The sequence below is a fragment of the Capricornis sumatraensis genome, chromosome 7 (genome assembly GCF_032405125.1).
Source record: "Capricornis sumatraensis isolate serow.1 chromosome 7, serow.2, whole genome shotgun sequence".
In the NCBI taxonomy this organism is placed as follows: domain Eukaryota; kingdom Metazoa; phylum Chordata; class Mammalia; order Artiodactyla; family Bovidae; genus Capricornis; species Capricornis sumatraensis.
In genome coordinates, this window is record NC_091075.1 from 61,244,312 (window position 1) to 61,266,531 (window position 22,220).

General features: G+C 35.6%; 1 protein-coding gene and 1 non-coding gene across 5 annotated transcripts in view; one reads left to right on the top strand and one right to left on the bottom strand.

The window, feature by feature from the left end:
• The window catches only part of UBE2K (ubiquitin conjugating enzyme E2 K), a 69,581-nt gene that overhangs the window by 35,590 nt on the left and 11,771 nt on the right, over positions 1–22,220 (top strand). For 2 of the 4 annotated variants that reach the window (XM_068974825.1, XM_068974826.1), the window contains exons 2-4: positions 2,122–2,215; positions 6,653–6,711; positions 17,618–17,700. In XM_068974825.1, coding sequence (XP_068830926.1) covers positions 2,122–2,215; positions 6,653–6,711; positions 17,618–17,700 — 236 coding nt within the window. The remainder of the gene's footprint in view (positions 1–2,121; positions 2,216–6,652; positions 6,712–17,617; positions 17,701–22,220) is intronic. The other 2 variants (XM_068974828.1, XM_068974827.1) reach the window with 2 other exon arrangements.
• On the bottom strand, positions 9,484–9,606 carry LOC138082474 (U6atac minor spliceosomal RNA). Its single transcript, XR_011145103.1, has one exon. It is a non-coding gene; the product is annotated as a U6atac minor spliceosomal RNA (small nuclear RNA).

The window sequence follows — 22,220 nt, forward strand, 5'->3', positions numbered from 1 at the left end:
ATTTTTCTCTGAGTTATAATTTGGGGGGCAATGAGGACAGAAATAAGGACAGAGCTATGACAATTAATAATTCTTTAGCATTTTACTGATCAGACAATTGGGGCAATTTGCAGGGCAACTTTTCTAATTTGTTAGTGTCCTTTAGTATCCTGCGGTTTTAAGGTTACTTACTTCTTTGGGGGAAGCAGATATTGTGGGGTGCTATAGAGAACTTTGAAAGCATTCATGATTTGCAAGATCCATTTACTCTTTTGTTTTCCTTAGAAGTCTTAGGGGAGAAAAATAGATTCTGTAAGTTACACTTTTGGCTTCTTAAATTGGTTAATGAACATCTAATACCACTGATTTTCATTTTAACATTCTTCATTCCTGTGCTTACTCAACAAAGTATTTTACCATTACTAAAGTTGTACATTTCATCCTCTTCTGCAGATATTAAAGATGATAATGACTTTTTTTTTTTAGGGCATAGGAAGAAGTTCCCTATTATGCATATTTATAATTAAATCTAATTTGGGGGTAAAATTATCTTCAGAAAAATATGAAATACTTTAATCTCAAATGCAGAAATGGTTGTGAATCTAATTTTAGTTAAAATGCATAAACTAAGATTTTTAATCCTATATTCTTATTAAAAATAAGATAAAAGTCACATAAAATCTTTAAAATTTGGGTTTTAAAGTTATATTTTTTCTATACTTAACATTCGATACTAAATTGTTTAGAAAAAGTGAAAATGATGGTATCTTCTTTTGGGATGGTGGCAGTTAAGGACTTTAAAATAATCTTACATTTTTCCATCTAGTAAGCAAGATTAAGAGGTATGTTCAAAAGCAAAAATCTTCTTTTGAAATCTTATGGGGCTCTCTTTTGTAAGAGTACATGTGTCACTTAGGTATAAAGTGTAAAGTACAAAGTAAGTTGTTGTTTAGTTGCTAAGTTGTACCTGACTCTTAGCGACCCCAGGGATTGTAGCCCGTCAGGCTCCTCTGTCCATGAGATTTCCCAGGCAAGAATACTGGAATGGGTTGCTGTTTCCTTCTCCAGGGACTCTTCCCAACCCAGGGACTGAACTCGAGTCTCCTGCTTGGCAGGTGGATTCTTTACCATATGGGAAGCCCCACAAAATAATTAAATGTAGATAAATATTTAAATCCTAACCAAAAAATGAAAACAAAACCTGTATTTGAGGAATTATGGTTTTAAAAATTGAGAAAAGGGGAGGATTGTTGTGTTAGGTGAATAGACCAGTCAGATACTAGTGAAGTTACAAAATCTAAGTAGAGAGCCCATTTGCAAGCAAGTACATGTGACCACTGAAGTGAATCCCACTGGAGGGTTTTCTGAATCACAATCATTATTCTCTATGAGAATGGATTGTTAAAGATCATTGAGAGATTGAAGTGATAAGATTGATACGACAGTACTTTGAGAAATGTACAAAATATAGTAGATGTAGATAAATATAATACAAAAATCTGTTTTGAAAAGTAATTGCCATTGAAGTAAACTAAGCAAAAAAACAGATTGAGGAAGGCATTGGAAGATTCTAGTGGGCATTTAGGCTTCAGGAAATTGTTTGGAAAGGGATTAACTAGACATGGCTTTCATCATCCTGCTTGATGGTGTATTATTTTCAGTTAACCTATGCATCTAGAAATTTAAATGAGAGTGTGTAGCCTAAATGAGTTATAATGACCCTGAATTTTCTGTTTATCTCTAACCCATGTAGCCCAGGGTATCAAATGGCAGTGTTCGTCTATAGATGAATAGAATTATCACTTTGGATCTAATACACATGAATTTGGCAGGTATAAAATAGGTGTTAGCTAGTTTTCTCTAAACATTCCTATAATAAAGTCAACAGGACATTGTACTATTATTCAAAATGGCGTAATGTCATTAAAAACATTGAAGTTAAATTTTGTTAGTGTTTTTGTTTTAAGTATTCTTCACATTGGCTCATTACATTCTTGAAAATTACAGAATATTATTTTTACTAGAGTAGATAAGCTTATGAAAGAACGGGTTTCAAAAAATTTTTATAGGTAATACTTTAATAAAAATAGATTTTTTTTCCTTGCTGATATAACTAACATTTATTTTCTGTTTATTTTTAAGACGAGCAAAAATCAAATTAAAGTAGATCTTGTAGATGAGAATTTTACAGAATTAAGAGGAGAAATAGCAGGACCTCCAGACACACCATATGAAGGCAAGTACTTTTTTCTGTATCAAAATATTGTGCGTATTAGAACTTATCTGAAACACTAAATCAGAATAATCTTAAGCATTTATAAGCTATGTGGAAGGTAACTTCATTTGGCTTAAGGATATATACAGCAGTTTTTAAATAATAAATTTAGATACTTACCTAGACTGATTTTTCTTACTGAATTTTAGCTAACTTTTTTCTTTTCCCAAAACAGATTTAATAGAGCTTAGCTACAGGTAATATTATGTTAGAATTTAACAGTGTAAAATTAAATTTACAACTAGCATGTTAAACATTTAACTTACACGAACTCTCAGTTACCCTTCATATGGTATCTGTAACAAACTTTGTCTTAAATTTCTGACTTATGTTTATTTTTTAAAGCAAAGTTCCTCTTCCCTGTTTGTCATTTAGCGTGTGATTCACTCATATGTCTTTATACAGGCTGTATTCCAAATATTTAATTTTCTTTATTCAGGAAAGCTTTAAGTGATCATTTCAAGGCATATAGAAAAGAAAGGAGGCAGCTTTCCTGAACTCTGTTGACATACTAAGTCTTTATACTTTAGACCATGGAACTGGGGTGGTAAGATAGAGAAAGAAGCTTTGTAAGCTTTTTATTCACTCATTAGGCAGATCTTCAGTAGTGAATATTATTATATATTTGAGTTTATATGGTATAGCCAAGATTCTTGCATATAATAGGCATTCACATATTTGATAGAAGTCATGTAATATTGTTTGTAGTAGCATTTATTGAGTTCTTATTTTGAGGTTTATGTGTCTTTTCTCATTCAGTCCTTAAAATATATCTTATGAGGTAAGTACGGTTATCACTGTTTCACAGATGAAGAAACTTAAGCTCAAGAAAGTTAAGTAACTGTTTAAGTCATCTAAGCTGCACAGCTGGGATTTGAGTCTCTAATAGCCTTTGACTCTAAAGCCTTTTTTTCTAGTCTCTTTCTGCTCTTGAATAAAACAGGATTGATTGATTGTTGGAAGTGGCAATGATGTCTCTTTTGAATGTAGTGGTTCTATAATTCTGTAATGAACAATAACTTAAAGTTTTTCAGAAGAATTAAGTGTCCTAGACTATTTTTCTGTTTTCATTTGAATTTTTAAAGGCCCTAAAATATCCTTAGCACATTCTACCAAGTCTGAAATGATAAAATTTTATTTTTTGTTTTATAGTTCATATGAGCCATTTCTAGACTTACTTAATATTTTATAGTACCTCCTATATGCCAGGCCTCATCTGGATTCTTTCATGAATGACTATTCTTGAAGTCCTTTTGACAATTGTTAGTTGGAGAAGAGATCTTGAGTTATCTTGCAAAAATCAAGTTCGTCCTTAGTAGCATATGTTATTTATGATATACTAGCTTCTTCTGAAGGCATACATTATAAATATTCTTGAGTTAGTTTTTTTTAGGTTGTTTAGATGTGTTTTTAAAAGATAGTAGGGCATTATCACCCTGCAGCTCTTCCAGTAAATTGATATTTATAAACAAGAGAGCTCCTGAACTAGACAGAGAGTTTGTTCCCTTCTTAGCAACTCTTAATAAAGTTACATGAAGTTTTTAAAAATTGGACAATACATACTTACTTGCAGGATGATTAAGTTATAACTATACCACATTCATTAGCTAGAAACAAGCTTGATCATTTTTAAGTGCTTATTTCTTCTGTTGCTGCCACTGAGACATTAATGTTTTATAACTTTAGTTTTAATATGCTTCTTGGATATGTATTTGAAATAGATTAATTTAAATTGTATTCTCATAAAACTATTGAAGAGAAGTTCATTTTGTTTAAGAAAAGCATCATTTGAGGGCATTAGCTTAGATACCTTTTTTTGCAACATGAATGGAATAAAATATTTTGATAATGTGTATCTCAGGGCTCTTGATAAATTTTGAGGGTTTTTTTTTTTTAATCTCAATAGCTAAGGCAAAAGTTTACATGGGAATGTTAAATTGTTAATAGCCATCATTAAGAAATCAGGCAGCTATTTTATATAGTGTAGAAAGTAATCAGATTGAGTTAAAATGACCATGTTATTGTATATGTTACCTCAGTTTTCTTCTTTTGCCTTAATGGCTCAGTGGCAAAGGAACAATTCAGTTCTTGAGCCATTCTCCCTAAGAGCTGTTTTAAATTTACGGAGTCATTCTTGATGTTTAAAAAAAAAAACATCTCACTGCTACCCCAGCTTCCCTTTGGACTAAGTTAAATTTAAAGATTATAGATGTTTAATATTAAAAGCTGTTGTTCAAGAAGTAAATATTTTATAGTGAAAGCTGTTATGATAGTAATGTAGTTATTGAATATTATAAAGCCTTCTTAGTTGTGTTGTTCTGATACATATCAAATAATGTTGCGGTTAATGCTGTAGTGATTATATATTGAAGTTGTCAAATAATGCAAGACAGAGCATACTAACAGCATATGGAGTAGAAATAGGATTTGGGGGACTCTAGGGTCCGGAAAATCCCACAGACGGAGGAGCCTGGTGGGCTGCAGTCCGTGGGGTCGCTAAGAGTTGGACACGACTGAGCGACTTCACTTTCACTTCTCACTTTCATGGCATTGGAGAAGGAAATGGCAACCCACTCCAGTGTTCTTGCCTGGAGAATCCCAGGGACGGGGGAGCCTGGTGGGCTGCCGTCTATGGGGTCGCACAGAGTCGGACACGACTGAAGCGACTTAGCGGCAGCAGCAGGGTCCAGCATTATTTCTGTAGTATTTCAGGGCTCTCATACTGCTCCTAAGAGATTGTTTTGGACATTCAAGAAGGAAGAACCTTATATGAAAGGTTATAGAGACAATAATTTGAAATTTAATGGAAAAAAGTAAAGTTCATAGGAGGAAAAAAGAAGACTGTACATATTACTCAGGCCAAATTTATTATACCTACATTTGAAGCTAACATTTATAACTCTGAACATAAAGTTATCTCTGTATACACAAAAATTTCCGGAGATCCTCTTCTCTTGGCTCTTTTTCTTTTGTTTCTTTTTGGCTTCTTTACTTCCTATTTCACTGCTGTCACGTGCTCTGTGCTTCAGGCATCTAGTTCTACTTGTATACCAGTCAGTCTGAGAGTCTATTAAAAAGAATAAGCAAGAAAAGAAGAATTGGAACCAAAAAGGGGTGAAGAAAGTGGTACCAAGTGAATTACTCTTTTCATTCTCGGATCCGCATTCATTTATTCCTAACAGTGAAAGAAGTGAAGGATATACTGAGGATTGAGTGTATAGAATTTTGAAATCGATAGTGTTCCTAGTGCACAGTTACTATTTGTATTTTGTTAGTTTTTATTATGGAAAATTTCAGATACATACAGAAGGCAAATAGTATAATGAAACTTCCATGTACTCATCAGCCAGCGTTAATAACTATCAATTCATGGCCAGTCTTTGATCTAATTTGCTTGATTATTTTGAAGCAAATTCAAGACGTAGTTTTATATATAACTATTTCACTGGCACAGTTTTGTTTGTTGTATTTTGGAATGGTAAATACTCTCTGTTAATGGAACATAAAATTTTAGAATTAGAAGTTACTTTAGAGTTTGGACTCAAATCCAGTCTGAAGTCCAGTGCAAGACTCCCCCACTTCAGAGTTTCCTGAGGGGCAGTTATCCTCCCTTTTAATATCTTAGTATGGAAAGCTAGATAAACTTTTTAAAAAAATACCCTGTTAGCTGCTAGTTGCTCAAGATAACTTCATACCAGTATGTTGCCTACTGTGTATATATTACTGGTTAGAACAATCTTTTTGTAAAGTTTTGCATTTTATATACCTATTTAGAGGAAGAGAGTAGGTTTTTGTCTTTGTGCCTACCTCTTGTCTTATTGTTGAATTTTGATTTTTAAATTTTAACAAGAAGTATTGGCATTTTATGTCCCAAATAAAAGTTTGGGACAGTTTCACATCTGAGAGAACCAGCTTGATATAGATTTTTTCAGTTTATGGCATAATCTGTGTATCTTTATTCTCTGTACCTTCTGTGCCTTTATACTTCCCTATCTTCTTTCCTTTTTTCTTTCCATTTTTTTGTCTTATTTAGCAGCTTTTATCAGTGTGGACTAAAGGAAGCAAAAGCAGATAGAACCTGTACTCCGTAATTGTTCCAGTGAAGTCTTTGGCATTGGATTGTCTATAGATTTAATGTATTCATCCATCTCTAGTCTGATTAGTCACTGATAAGCTAATATCAGTTGTATAAAGTGGGTATTCTGTATGCTTTAGGTGACTTTTAAATTAAAAACTAGTAATATTTTGTCTGTTTCCTTTTTGGGTTTCAACTTTAAAGTGAATCCATTGTAATTGAATATAAAATAGTATATGTTTTGAAAAGTTCTATCACTGTATTTGGCTTCACATATTTGAGGCAAGCGAGATTCTTAACTTTCTGTTTTCCCCATTTTTTAGGAGGAAGATATCAACTAGAGATTAAAATACCAGAAACATATCCATTTAATCCCCCTAAGGTATTGTAAGCCCATTTTTATGCATGAACTATATTTCTTGGTTCATTTAATTAATACATACTTTAGTATTTATTAAAATTACAGATTTTGTGTGTGTGTGTGTGTGTGTGTTTGCTTTGTAAGTTTGGTGTGGACAAGGTTTCAGGTAGTGGCAAACAGTTTGCTTCTGGAATTAGAATGAAAAGCAAGCTTACTTAGAGGCAGCTAGTAATGTATTTAGAGAGGAACAAGATCTATATCTGACAGTGGCTTAAATTCTAGGTCTGGAAAAACTTGCAGTGTCCCAAATTTAGAGAATCGTAAACATTTTTATTTGCCTCAAAGAAATATATGTGTGTGTGTGTGTGTGTGTGTGTGTGTGTGTATTTTTTAAGGGAATAGTGTATTCTGGATTTATTCAGCATTTATTTGAATGCTCTGTGCCAGTATAGCAGTAAATAAAGCTTTTACTGTCCTTGCTGTCGTAGAGCTCATGTTCTAGTGGGATGAAAAAAATGAACAAATCACTGCAATAGTGATAAATGTTAAAGAGGAAACAGAATAACCTAGGATTGTGTATAACAAGTGGAACTAACCTAAACTTACATTTTGACTGAACTGCTTCCTTTCCGTCTTTCCTTTTACTGTCCTCACCATTTTAGTTTAGGCTTTCAGCCTTGTTACTTACCCTGTTTTGCCTGTTACTTAATCCCCATTTCATTTTTGCCACTACTGTTCATTCTTTGTAGTGCTGTACTGTAAATCTTCCTAAAGTGAATTTTTGATCATGTTTCGTTTCTTCTCTTTCCTTGTTAATAGTCTAAACTCCTTGCAGCGATGGGCATTTAAAATCGCCTATAACGTGCCTCTGTGGTCTTTTCCACTTTGACCCACAAAATCGGTTTCATTTTCCAACCTAGATTATTTGCTGTTTGTATAATGCTTATTCTTTCACACTTTCCTGTCATTTTCACTTGAATCATTATCCCTGTCATTGACAATGCTAGTTTTCTTTTGAGGTCTGGGTAAAGTATTACTTTCTCCATTAAGCTATGCCTGTCAAAATGTTTCTCCCTTTACTCTCAATAGCATTTTATATAACTTACATAGGGCTAACACAGTTATAGTATGAATTAATGTATTGTATTATTTGGGGATATGTATCTTTTGCTAGCTTTTGTGTTCCTGAAGTCAAAGACCATGTCTTAATACACCTTTGAATTTTCTCTGATTCCTAAAAGTACAGTGTCCCTTGAGCATATATTAGTCTTTCCAGAATTCATTCACTCAACCTACTGGTTTTCCCCTGTTTAAGAATAGACAGGGTAATGGAAGTTCCAGGGTAAAGTGTCACCTACCATTGTGAGGTGCCTGATTCTCTGTTATTTATGTTCATCTATTTTCTGATAAACCTGATTGATTTTTTAGATTGTGGTAAGTAAACATAAAACTTGCTACCTTAACCAATTGTACATGCACAGTTTAGTGGCATTAAGCAGATTCCGTTTGTTTTGCATCTATCACTGCCATCCATCTTCAGAACCTTTTTTCATCTACTAAATAACAACTCCCTGTTTCCTCATGCTGGTAACCAGTTATACTTTATGAATTTTGGTCTACTCTAGGTACCTCATTTAAGTGGAATCACTCAGTTTGTATTCTTTTATACCTGGTTTATTTCACTTAATGTCTTTAAGGCTCATCTATGTAATAGTTTGTATTGGAACTTGTTTCTTTTTTAAGTCTTAATAGTATTCCATAAACACTGCATTTTATTTATCCATTGATGGGCATTTTGGTTGTTCCTACCTTTCAAGCCTGGTTGATTTTTTTTCCCCCCTGCTGTTATAAAGTAGTTTGTATTTGCTGTAGAAATTTGAATGGTGATGTATTTCTTTAAAAAGAACATCTTTTCAGTATGACCACTTAGAGGTGACCACTATTAAACTTTCATTTTATATCTGTGACATAATATTCATCCTCATCTTAGTTACCCTCTAACTAAGTAATCTTGATTGTCAATATTATCATTAAAATAAAATAAGTAGTATTCTCTTCAGTTTATATTAATTGTAGAATACTATAAATTTAAGAAAAGATTTTTAAATGTTTTGAGATAAGGATGACCTCCAAGCCTAAACAATAATTTTTCTAATGGAAATGAGGGAAGAAAGAAAAGATCTCAAGAGAGACTGCTTTCAAACACTGTATTTTTACTATTAAGTTAAAAAAAAAACACCCACTATATTTTTACTATTAAGATGTCACTTGCATTGTGCTAAGAATTTTATATGCCTTCCTAAGATAGTCTTAATGAATGAGGGAACTGAGGGTTAGAGGTCCAATAGAAACTTGATTTGTAAGGCCCACCGTGCTCTACTTCCTTGACCCTAATGAGAAAGGGGTAAGGGCCGAATCCCTGAAACAGTGAATGTGGACCTGCCAAGAACAAGAATAATCACCCACAGTTCAGATCTTACAGCATTTGACAGACTTTGATCTTAGGCAAGTTGTCTAAAGTGTTTCTTCATTTGTAAAATCCTTTCGAAGGAGTAGTCCATTAAAAAAATTGTATCTCAATTATGCTGTGAAACTTTTTTTTCACGTTTTTAATATTTCTCAAATCAGGGTATATCTTTTAGTGGATGAGATAATTTAATTGGCCCAGTTTTTTTCTTTCTCATGGTATATAAAATAATGGTGTATTGAGTAGTTGATGGTACCTGTGGTTCAGTAAAATACAGTACTTAGAACAGCATGCTGTAAATATTAGCGAGCATTATTTTTTACCGGAAAACATCATGGTTAGATGCAATGAGGTAAGTGGCAGTGCCTTAACCATATGCATGTTGTCAGGCTCTAGAGTCTCTTCTGTCTTAATCAAGGGGAGTGCTAACCTTTCCTTTCATACAACACATAGCAATTCTAGATATCTACTCAATAGAAATGAAAATGTGTCCATACAACAACTTGTACACAAGTGTTCATACCAGCACTAATTCGTAACTGCCAAAAAGTGGAAGCTCTCTAAATGTCCGTCAACTTAATGGAAAAATTAAATGTGGTGTATTTACCACTTCTGTTTATAATGATGAACGTGCTGATATGTTCTATAAAGTAGATGAACTTTGAAAACATCATCCTAAATGAAAAAGCCAGGCATAAAAAGCCACACATTGTATAATGTCATTTACATGAACATTAGAAGAGGAAAATCATAGAGAAAAAAGGTAATTTGTTGATTGCTTATGGCTGGAGGAGTATGAAGGAATGGGGAGTGACTCCTGGTGGTTGCATAATTCTTTTGAGGTGTTGAAATGGTCAAAAATTATATTTTGGTGGCGGTTGTACAACTCTGAATATACTTACCACCAAGAAGTTGTGCGTTTTAAATGAGGATGGATTATTGTCTCAATAAAAGTGTTTATTTCCCTCTGTTTTCATTCAGTTGCTAAGTCATGTCTGACTCTTTGCAACCCCGTGGACTGCAGCATGCCAGGCTTCCCTGTCCTTCACTATCTCCTAGAGTTTGGAGTTTGCTCAAATTCAGGTCAATTGAGTTGATGATGCCCTCCAACCATCTCATCCTCTGCTGTCCTCTTCTCCTGCCCTCAATCTTTCTGAATGTCAGGGTCTTTTCCATGAGTCAGTTCTTTGCATCAGGTGGCCAAATATTGGAGCTTCAGCTTCAGCATCAGTCCTTCTGATGCATATTCAGTGTTGGGTTTCCTTTAGGATTAATGGGTTTGTTCTCCGTGCTGTCCAGGGGACTCTGAAGAGTCTTCTCCAGCACCACAATTCAAAAACATTGATTCTTCAGCACTCAGCCTTCTTTATGGTCCAACTCTCACATCCATGCATGATTACTGGAAAAACCACAGCTTTGACTATATGGATATGGACCTTTATTGGCAAAGTATTCTCTCTGTTTTTTGATACTCTGTCTAGGCTTGTCCTAGCTTTTCTTCCAAGGAGCAAGAATCTTTCAATTTCACGGCTGCAGTCAACATCTGCAGTGATTTTGGAGCTCACAAAGATAAAATCTGCCACTATTTCCCCTCTTTCCACATCTGTTTACATCAAGTGATGGGACCAGATGCCATGATCTTAGTTTTCTGAATGGTGAGTTTTAAGCCAGCTTTCTCACTCTCCTCTTTCACCCTCATTAAGATGCTCTTTAGTTCCTTTTTGCTTTCTGCCAGTAGAGTCGAATTATCTGCGTATCTGAGGTTGTTGATATTTCTTCTGGCAATCTTGATTCCAACTTGATTCATCAAGTCCGGCACTTTGCATGATGTACTTTGCATGAAAGTTAAATAAGCAGGGTGGCAATCTAAAGCCTTGACAAACTCCTCTCCCAATTTTGAACCAGTCCATTATTCCATGTGCGGTTCTGCTGCTGCTTGAGCTGCATACAGGTTTCTCGGGAGGCAGGTAATGTGGTCTGATATTCCCATGTCTTTAAGAATTTTCCACAGTTTGTTGTGATCCACAAAGTCAAAGGCTTTAGCATCGTCAGTTAAGCAGAGATAGGTGTTTTTCTGGAATTCCCTTTCTCTGTGATCCAACAGATGCTGGCAATTTGATCTCCAGTTACTCTGCCTTTTCTAAATCCACCTTGTGCATCTGGAAGTTCCCAGTTCATGTACTGTTGAAGCTTAGCTTGAAGGATTTTGAGAATTACCTTGCTAGCATGTGAAAGGAGTCTAGTTGTACAGTAGTTTGAACATTCTTTGGCATTGCCTTTCTTTGGCCATTGACCTGTGGCCATTGCTGAGTTTTCCAAATTTGCTGGTATATTGAGTGCAGCACTTTAATAGCATCATCTTTTCACATTTGAAATAGTTCAGCTGGAATTTCATTACCTCCACTAGCTTTGTTCGTAGTAACGCTTCCTAAGGCCCAATTGACTTCACACTCCAGGATGTCTGGCTATAGGTGAGTGACCATAGTGTTTATCTAGGTCATTAAGACCTTTTTTGTATAGTTCTGTGATTCTTGCCACCTTTTTTTTAATCTCTTCTGCTTGTTAGGTCCTTGTCATTTTTGTCCTTTATTATTGTGCCTGTATTTGCATGAAATGTTCCCTTGGTATCTCTAAGTTTCTTGAAGGGATCTCTAGTCTTTCCCATTCTGTTTCATATATTTCTTTGCATTGTTCAGTTAAGAATCTCTTTTTGCCATTCTCTGAAACTCTGCATTCAGTTGAGTATGTCTTTCTCTTTCTCCTTTGCCTTTCACTTCTCTTCTTTTCTCAGCTATTTGTAAGGCCTCCTCAGACAACTATTTTGTTTTTTTGCCTCTCTTTTTCTTTGGGATGGTTTTAGTCACTGCCTCCTGAGCAGTATTACAAACTTCTGTCCATAGTTCTTCAGGCCTTCTGTCTACAGATCTTATTCCTTGAATCTATTTGTCACTTCCAGTGTGTAACCATAAGAGATTTGATTTAGATCATACCTGAATGGCCTAGTGGCTTCCCTATGTTCTTCAATTTAAATCTGAATTTTGCAATAAGAAGCTCATGATCTGAGTCACATTCAGCTCCAGGGATTGTTTTTGGTAACTGTGTAGAGCTTCTCCATCTTTGACTGCAAAGAATATAATCAGTCTGATTTCGGTATTGACCATCTGGTGATGTCCATGTATAGTGTATAAATATAAATCGAGAGTGATGTCATAGTCCTAGCTCTGTTTTAGGCACTTGATACATTATTTCATTTAATCTTTGAAATCACTATTTTAACCCTTCCTCTTTCCACCAGTTTTAGAAAAATTAGAAAAATAGACTAAAAACATAAGAACTGAGGTTTGTCTGATGTTTTTGCTCCTGTTGATAGCTCATGTTGCTTTTCAGGCCACTACTGTCTTAATTCCAGTCATTCCATATTGAGGTAGCGTCAAGATTTAGAAAAGTCTTCCTTCAGTCAGCCCAAATTTGCTTTCCTTTGACTTCAACCAGTTAGTTGTAGTTGGAATTTAGTATCATTTTAAATATGGTCCTCCTCTAATTTATGGTATTAAGCTTTTGCAGTAAATGCTAATTAATGTATGATAAATATGTTTTGGATATTTCCTATATTAAACTTGAATTTTTACTGCTTGGTAAATATAATGGAAAGAGTGGGGAATAATTGTGTAAATTTCTTGCATAATTATATTCACATATGTTTAATATGTAGCCTCAGGTTTCTTTTTTTTTTTAATAATCATCTTATGTGCCTTGGATGCTTGCCAAACTGTTCTCCAGAAGTCTTTTTTAATAATAATTGATTTTTGGTTGTGCTGGGTCTTTGTTGCTTTGCAAGGCCTTTCTCTAGTTGGTGACAGGGGGCTTCTCACTGTGGTGGCATCTCTTGTGGAGCTCAGGCTTCAGTAGTTGTGGCACACAAGCTCAGTAGGTTTAGCGTGTGGCTCTTGGTAGCTGCTGCTTGTGGGCTTATTTGCTCCAGGCATGTGGAATCTTCCTGGACCAGGGGTTGAACCTGTGTCCACTGCATTAGTAGGTAGATTCTTATCCTCTGCACCACCAAGCAAGCCCCTCAGATTTAATTTTAAACTTTATGAGATTAAAGTATTGAAGTTTAACTGTTAAATTCTCAATGCTGTGAAGCTGAAGTTGCACCAGATTGAAAGCTTACATTGATTTATTTTAACATGGTCACAGAGAATTTTCTGCTCATTTTTTTTTTTGCAATAAACTATTGACCTCAAGAGCAGAAAAGGTTTACTTCTGGACAGAGAAGATAAATCTTTGAGTCAGCTGAATATAGTGTAGAAGGAATTTGATTCAATGCATACTTAAAAGTAAATTGTAATATACACTCTATTAATGAAAAACTCATTAAATTAGGAAAACTAGCTCAGTGATTTGTCCAGCTGATTGTTGGAGATTAGATTGTGAGTTTTCTTCTTTATCCTTGGTGTTACAAATATACTCTTATATGTGAAATGAGTTTAAATACCAATGATAATAACCTTTAGTGAGTATTCTCTTCTGCATATGCATATTTAAAATAGCACTTTCTTTTGTACAAGTTAGTTAAAGCAGGTTTAATATTGTAACTTCCATGAGTTCCAAGCTTGAAACTGGAAATTCCTGATGGAAATAGAGTTCATATCTGCCATGAGGTAGAAGGTGAAATTTTTGTTGAATTAGAGAGTGTAAAAATAATAGGATACATCCTGTAGGAGGAGATAAGATTACTGATGATGGTGCACTAATATAGAGAATGAAAAATAGTCCCCTTCCTTCACTTCAGTCTGGTCACATTATGTACATGGTATTAAGATTTTTGTTTCTAAATTCTTTAAGAGCTCCTCAGAATTAATGATTGTTGTCAAGTTACCCAGATGGTGCTATTATTGGTTTCATTTGTGAAAGTAAGGAAGCTTGACTTGTTACTTGTATAAGTATTTTAGTACTATTTGTTTTTGTTGTTGTTTAGTCGTTCATTCATGTCAGACTTTGCAGCCCCATGGACTGTACCATGTCACACTTCCCTGTCCTTCACTGTCTCCTGGAGTTTGCTCAGACTCAGGCCCATTGAGTTGGTGATACCATCCAACCATCTTCTGTTGCCCTCTTCTCCTCCTGCCCTCAATCTTTCCCAGCACCAGGCTCTTTGCATCAGATGGCCAAAGTATTGGAGCTTCAGCATCAGTTCTTTCAGTGAATATTCAGGATTAATTTCCCTTAGGATTGACTGGTTTGATCTCCTTACTGTCCATGGCACTCTTGAAAGTCTTCTCTAGCACCACAATTCAAAGCCATCAATCAGTTCTTCAGCACTTAGCCTTCAGCACATGGTCCAGCTCTCACGTTCCTACATGACTACTGGAAAAGCCGTAGCTTTGATTATACGGATCTTTGTCAGAAAAATAATGTCGTTGCTTTTTAATACGATGTCTAGGTTTGTCATAGCTTTTCTTCCGAGGAACAAGAGTGTTTTAATTTTGTGGCTGCAGATACAGGGAGCTCTGCCTGGTGCTCTGTAAAGACCTAGAGGGATGGGTGGGGTGGGAGGGAGGGTGAGTCAAGAGGGAAAGGATATGTGTATACTTATGGCTGATTCACGTTGTTGTATAGCAGAAATCAACACAACATTGTAAAGCAATTATCCTCCAATTAAAAAAAAAAATGTGTGGAAGACCACACAAAGAACTACTTACAGGACAGTTATATCTGTACTAGTAGATAATGGAGTGACTTTGAAAATTATTCTCTTTACTATTATCTCCAAATTCAGAGTTACTTGTTCCTAATTGTAGATTGTAGTACAAATAAATAAAGTTTAATAATTTCACATATTAATAATAATATGCATATTAGTTTTCATGTAGAGTCTACTGAGAATCGTGTACTGAAGCTTCTTTAAACAGCAGTACACAATCCACACATCCTTAGATCATCAGCCTAAATCATAAACCTTTTGACATCTTCAGTAGTCAGTGTTTAAAATTCTGTTTTCCCTGGGACTTCCCTGGTGGCCCAGTGCTTAAGACTCTGAGCTCCCACTGCCTGGGGCACAGGTTTGTTCCCTGGTTAGGGGAACTAAGATCCTGCATGCCTTGTGGGTGTGGCCAAAAAGGAGAAGAAATTTTCTTTTTTTTCTAATCTTGTTGAAAATATTAAAAGTCAAAATGCTTTGCTATCCTTGTGTCACTGAAATTGTGGCTTACTGTTATATCATTGTAAAGCTTTGAACTCAAATGGTAAAAATTACGATGTGAATATCATGGTTATATCTGTTACCAGAAATGTTTTTTGTACATGAGCCCTTATATGCCTGTCTTATTTGATCTTCACTATATTTGAGAAGGATAATGTTTAACCTTTTAATAACAAGTTTGTCGTAATGTTAATTTTAATTGTATATTTATTCAGTGTGAGGCACTTCAGATGCTTGGAATGCTCTACTAAGCAAATAGACATCATGCCTTTTAGGGAGGACTAGGCAAATGTGGAAGAGATTATAGAAGTGTGATCAGTACTGTGAAAAAGAAAAGTGCAGGATGCTATGGGATCAGGTTGGGGAGAGTGGTTATGGAAGTTGAAACTTGGAGAATCAGTGTGAGTTAGCCAGAAGAGGATATTAAGGTGTGTTATTGGAAGAAATGTATGAAGGCCCTGAGGCAAATAGGACTTACTGAGTACTTGCTTTGAATGTGGGGTGATAGTGAGGTTTGAAAGGTAGGCTAGAGCCAGTTTAAGAGTGTGGGCTTACATAAAGGAAATGAGAAGTTCTTAAGGGGCCTTAAGTGAGTGGTGTCATGAATCTGGTTTGTTTTAAAGAGCTCTCTGGTTTCACTGTAGAAAATGGATTAGAGGGAACAAAACTGAAAACAGTAAAGTCAGTAAACTGTTGAGTAAGCCAGGAGCATAATGATAGTCTCCTTTAAGGAAATTGGTGTTCTGTGGATGGAAAGAAGTAGGTATCAGTGAAAGGAGTAAGTGTAATTTTTTAAGAATTATGAAAGAACTAGGAGTGGAAAGTCTCCATTAGTTTTAGGTATTTTGAAGTCATTGGTGACTTAAAGTGCTTTTTCAGATGGTAAATATGTTGGTGAGTTTGTGGGGAATCAGGGACAGATAGCATAGACGAGAAGGAAATGGCAACCCACCAGTACTCTTGCCTGGAGGATCCTGTGGACAGAGGAGCCTGGTGGGCTGCTGTCCATGGGGTCGCACAGAGTCGGACACGATTGAAGTGAGTTAGCATGCATATATGCATTGGAGAAGGAAATGGCAACCCACCAGTACTCTTGCCTGGAGAATCCTGTGGACAGAGGAACCAGGTGGGCTGCTGTCCATGGGGTCGCACAGAGTCGGACACGATTGAAGTGAGTTAGCATGCATATATGCATTGGAGAAGGAAATGGCAACCCACTCCAGTATTCTTGCCTGGAGAATCTGTGGACAGAGGAGCCTGGTGGGCTGCTGTCTGTGGGGTCGCACAGAGTCGGACACAACTGAAGTGATTTAGCAGCAGCAGCATAGACAAATCACGAGAAGCAGAAACATAAATATTTTAGCTACTTTCTATTTATAGCTTAGATTGGAGCATACATTGATGAATTAATTGTTGTAAGGTACTTTTAGTTTGGCTTGTAGTAATCTGTTAAGTGTTAAAGAATTTTGACTTAGGTGACTATCATATACATGTCAGATAAAACCCTCCTTCATCTTCTCCTATTCCTCCTCCAGAAGCTTATAAGTAAGAGCTGATGAATCTAATTTCATTTCAGAGTTAGCATTTTCACTTGTTAATTTCTTGTTCTTTCATGCTAAGACAAACAGGTACATTTAGAATCTGAGATTAGATTGTGTGAGTTTGTATTTTCTATTGCTAGCTAGTTATTTGATATTGAATAAATTTCTTAGAAGCCTCAATGCCTGGCAAATAATAGTAGACCTTTAAGTATTACATTTTTCTAAAGTATTTGAGGAAAAAATACTACAGAAAAATCAGAAGCGATCTTGCCATCACTTACTACATCTGTTTTCACGTATTGATTTTGCTTTTTCCTTCAAACCTATTCTACACCCTTTGTCACACTAAAAAAAAATCATCATTTGCTATCTATATTGACTTTATGTACTACTGAAATAGATCTTAATTCATGTTAAATTTCTTATAACATCTAACACTATGCTAGGTAAATTATAAACACCTTTAGTTATAGTCAATTGGTGGGTTTCTTTGAGCATTTATTAAAAAGAATGTACGTCATTGACAGCGTTCAACTTACTGAATGCTTTGTCTTCTACACCTATCCCTTGACCTAGGCAAAATGATGTAATGTTAAGTATGGGCTTTAAAAAAAAAAAAAAAAACTTGAGGATTTCTTTTTTTTGAAGTTTTACTTAAATTATATGGTTGGTTTTTTTTCCTGTTACTTAAAAACTCAAATGTGCTTTATATTCTAGGTCCGGTTTATCACTAAAATATGGCATCCTAATATTAGTTCCGTCACAGGGGCTATTTGTTTGGATATCCTGAAAGATCAATGGTAAGAGATTTTGAATTCATGTTCAAGCCTCATATGATTCTAAGTCTGTTAGAGTGTTAAATATGTACTTGGCCTCAAAGCATAAGCATATTATACTTTCTCTTATTTGGGAAGTAATTTTAAAACTTGATGAAATCTCTCAAGTACATTAGAGAAAATATGTTATAATTGAAATTGGAATCTGTATTTAAATAGTGATTTATTAGGAAATGTCAGATGCTAACCTGACATCTTGAAAAGTCTTGGATTTTGTTTGTTGTTTTGGTAATTTTAATTTTTTGCTATCTTTGGAAGATTTTTATGAGAGACGAAACTGAAGTTTTGAAGTAATCAGCTCTGACTTGGGTGGAGTGTAGGCACCAAAATGTTAGAAGTTGTGCTAATTGAACACGATTAAGGTTCTAAGAGTCTATGAAGTACCACCTCTATAGGTGGTGTCTTCATTTGTACAGTGCTTTCACATATTTTGTCTTGATTTCCTAGCAGCATTGTGTTTAACCATTAGGTTAAAATTGTGGCTCTGCCATTTACTTACTTGTGTGGTCTTAAGTAAACCTGGTCTTTATGCCTTTATTTCCTTATCTGAAAAAAAAAATGAGGTTACTGTCTGTTTCATAGGGCTATTGAGAAGCTTAAATGAGTTGTTTTATGTGTTTCTCTTAGAGTAGAGCCTGGAAATACAGATTGAAAAATTCAGACAAGAGATAAAAAGTCATTGGAGTGGAAGAAAACAATTTATGTGTTTGATTTGTCAAGAAAGGGAAAGAATGGAAGCTGAATAAGATAGAACAGGAATGACAACATTTAGCATATGGGTCAGTTGGTATATTTGGAAACTGGATGAACAGACAAGAGTTCCTGGTTTTGTTTTTCCATTCTGATAGCACATCTGAGTAAAGCCTCTTCCTCAGTAGATCATCTCTTAAGATCCAGTTCCTTGATCTGTGTTTCCATACTCTTAAACGTTGAACATTATGGAACAGACCTAACTTTTTTCTGTGATTCTTTTGATTTGTGACTATATAATTTGTTGAATTTCTATGCCTCCATGTTTTTATCTTTAAAGTCATCTCAAAGGTCCCTTGTAGCTCTTATTGTTCAGTGATATTAATGAAAATTTGCAGTGTTAGAGACATTGTCATTTTTTTCAGTTGGTTGCCAGGACATCATTTCTTCTTTTTTCCCCTTCCTTTTCCCACTCTCAGACTTAACTAGTTCCTCCCTGATCTCCTGAGCTTTTGCACATGATAATACCTCAGGGCTAAGTCATGGCCTCTGCTTCTTTCCATCTATACTCACTTTCTTGGTGAGCTCATCTGATTTCATAACTTCAGCTTTTATATACTAGCAACTCACAAATTTATCTTTTCTGAACTCCAGGCATAGCACCTATAGTTGACTATGTAATAGACATCTCAAACTTAAAACATGTTGAAACTAAACTGTTGGTAATATTTCCCCAACCCCAAACTTATTTCTGCTCCATCTTTAGTTTTGGCAGCAACATCCTTAGAGTTGCTAAGGCCAGACCTCACTGTGATGCTTCTTTCTTTCTTTGGTACCCTTATACTCCATCGGCAAATCCTGTTATTGAAACCAACAGGGTTTTATTGGTAGTCTGTTACTACTACCCTGGTCCAAGCTGCATTGCCTCTTGCCTGGATGATTGCAGTAGCCTGTCCCTCTGCTTTTAACTTCAGTCAGGCTATTCTTAGCAGACAGAATAAAACCTCTGTCTCTCTGAAAACAAAACTCCACACTAAAATTTTTCACTGTCTTCTCTTTTTGCTGAGTTAGCCAGCAGTACTACCACTTCTGATTACCTTCCTATAAATAGTTGAAAGATTATGGTGTATATAGAGACAGAAAACTTGAATTTTTGTATCAGATCACTATTGTCAGCTATTTTCATTTTCTAAGGCGGATCATATAGCTGAATTTTTTTTTCATATCTATATCGTTCAAATAATCAAAGGTATCAGAGACATCAGATAAAATAGTTGAGATTGGCTATCCATGGGTTTACTGGCCCTCCCCCTGGCCCACCAGCTTTGTTGAGGTAATAGACCTTCAGTGTATTTGTAAACGTCAATTTTTAGGCTAATTTGGAATCATTATGTTGGAAAACAGTTTGTTAATCTAAATCTTTTATTAGTACATGTGGATGGTGATTTACCTTTAATATTTGATGGCTTATATGTTAGTATGGTTTATTTCTTTACTTCATAACATAACCCTATATGCAAACTATTTTCTAATGTTTTTCCCCTGACACCTCTTATGACTAAAGGTGTCTGTTTACTGGGGAAGAAAATGACAACATGTAAAAATAGCACTCATTGATACTGCTCTTTCAAAAGACATGAACAGGCAGAGAACATTTGGATAGTTGATAAGTTGTGCTCAGCACCATTAGTCATCAGGGAATTGCAAATTAAAATCATAGTTAGATACCACTGTAGTGGTGGCTGTTTAGTCACTAAGTCGCATCTGACTCTTTGCAAGCCCATGGACTCTATAGTCCACCTGGCTTCTCTGTCCATGGGATTTTCCAGGCAAGAATACTGGAGTGAATTACCATTTCCTCCAGAGGAACTTCCAGACCCAGGGATCGAACCCAGGTCTCCTGTGCTGCAGACAATCTCCTGCATTGCAGGTGGATTCTTGATGGACTGAGCCACCAAAGAAGCCCATGATGCCACTACACACTTGTAAATGGTCCTCAGGCGTTGCTGGTAATAATGTGTTTCAGACACTCAACCAACTGTTCCTGCCAAAGCATATACCTTCAGTATGGCATAACAGTTCTACTCCTCAGTATTATATGTCAGAGAAATCTGAGAGAAATGAGTGCATATGGCCACCAGAAGACTTGTTCAAGAATATTCATAGCAGATTTATTCAAACTGCAAGTAACCCTAATGTCTATAAGCAAGAGAATGGCTATATAATGGATTAATTGTACACCGAAACACTACATAGCAGTAAGGAAAAAAAGTCATGTTCATGTTGACACAATAACATGAATGATTCTCATAGACATGTTCAGTGACAAAAGCTAGACACAAAGAAGTACATACTCTATGATTTCATTTTATGAAATTAAAGATGAGTCAAAACTAATTTTGGATGATAGAAACTATGAGAGCGTTGGGGATAGGTAAGGGTCGTGAATAAGAGGGTCAAGAGGGAGGCTTTTTGAGTGCTGGAAGTACTCTATATTTTTATCTAGATGGTGATTGCTATGAATATATACATATATAAAAATTCATCTAGCTGTCCGGCAGTTTACTCTTAGTATACCTTAACAAAAAATTATAACAAAAAAACCCTGCCATTCTCTTTAAGTAGATGCTCTTTAGGTAGCGTTCAGTGTTTGAATGAAAATAGATTATTTATTGATGGTCTTCTGAAAGATCCTTGACAGAAAAGTTAGTCTATAATACAAACAATTCAGTGCTTTTTATTGTACATATTAAAGGCCCCACCTAGTCCATATGATGAAGAAGGCAATGGCAACCCACTCCAGTACTCTTGCCTGGAAAATCCCATGGATGGAGGAGCCTGGTAGGCTGTAGTCCATGAGGTCGCGACAAGTCGCCACGACTGAGTGACTTCACTTTCACTTTTCACTTTCATGCATCGGAGAAGGAAATACCGACCCACTCCAGTGTTCTGCCTGGAGAATCCCAGGGACGGGGGATCCTGGTAGGCTGTCGTCTATGGGGGTCACACAGAGTCGGACAGGACTAAAGCGACTTAGCAGCAGCAGCAGCGGCAGCAGTCCATATGAATGAATATTTCAGTAGCCATATTAACTGTGCTTATTCAAGTTTGAGATCTGAGCAAAGTTAATTTACTGAAGATAGTTTATAAAGTACTCAGTCATCAGTCATCAGTTCACTTGCTTAGTGTGTCTGACTCTTTTTGACCCCATGGACTGCAGCACACCAGGCTTCCCTGTCCATCACCAATTCCCAAAGCTTGCTCAAACTCATGTCCATCGAGTCAGTGATGCCATTCAACCATCTCATCCTCTGTCGTCCCCTACTTCTGCCTTCAGTCTTTCCCAGCATCTGGTCTTTTGCAGTGAATTAGTTCTTTGCATCAGGTGACCAAAGTATTGGAGTTTCAGCTCACTCATATCCGCTGATTAAAATTAGCTAACACATTTTGAAATTTCATACTCCTTCTTGGCTGTTAGGATTTGTTTTTAATAGATTTATGCTAATGTTACACATTGTATGCTAAAAATCTCAAAGTTATCAGTAGTATGAATTTATTTATTTATTTTTAGTAGCATGAATTTAATCAGTACTTTGTGAAAAGAAAAATAAATGAAAACTAAAGATTGTATTTTTAGTTGTATTTTTTTTCACATTACCAAGTTTAGATTCAAAATTTCATGTAGAGCAGTCAAAAAATGTACACATATCTTTATACCATCAAAGATGTTATAGCTTCTATTGTATTTGGGGCCAGAAGAATAAGCTTTGTTTTAATGTTAACTGTATTACAAC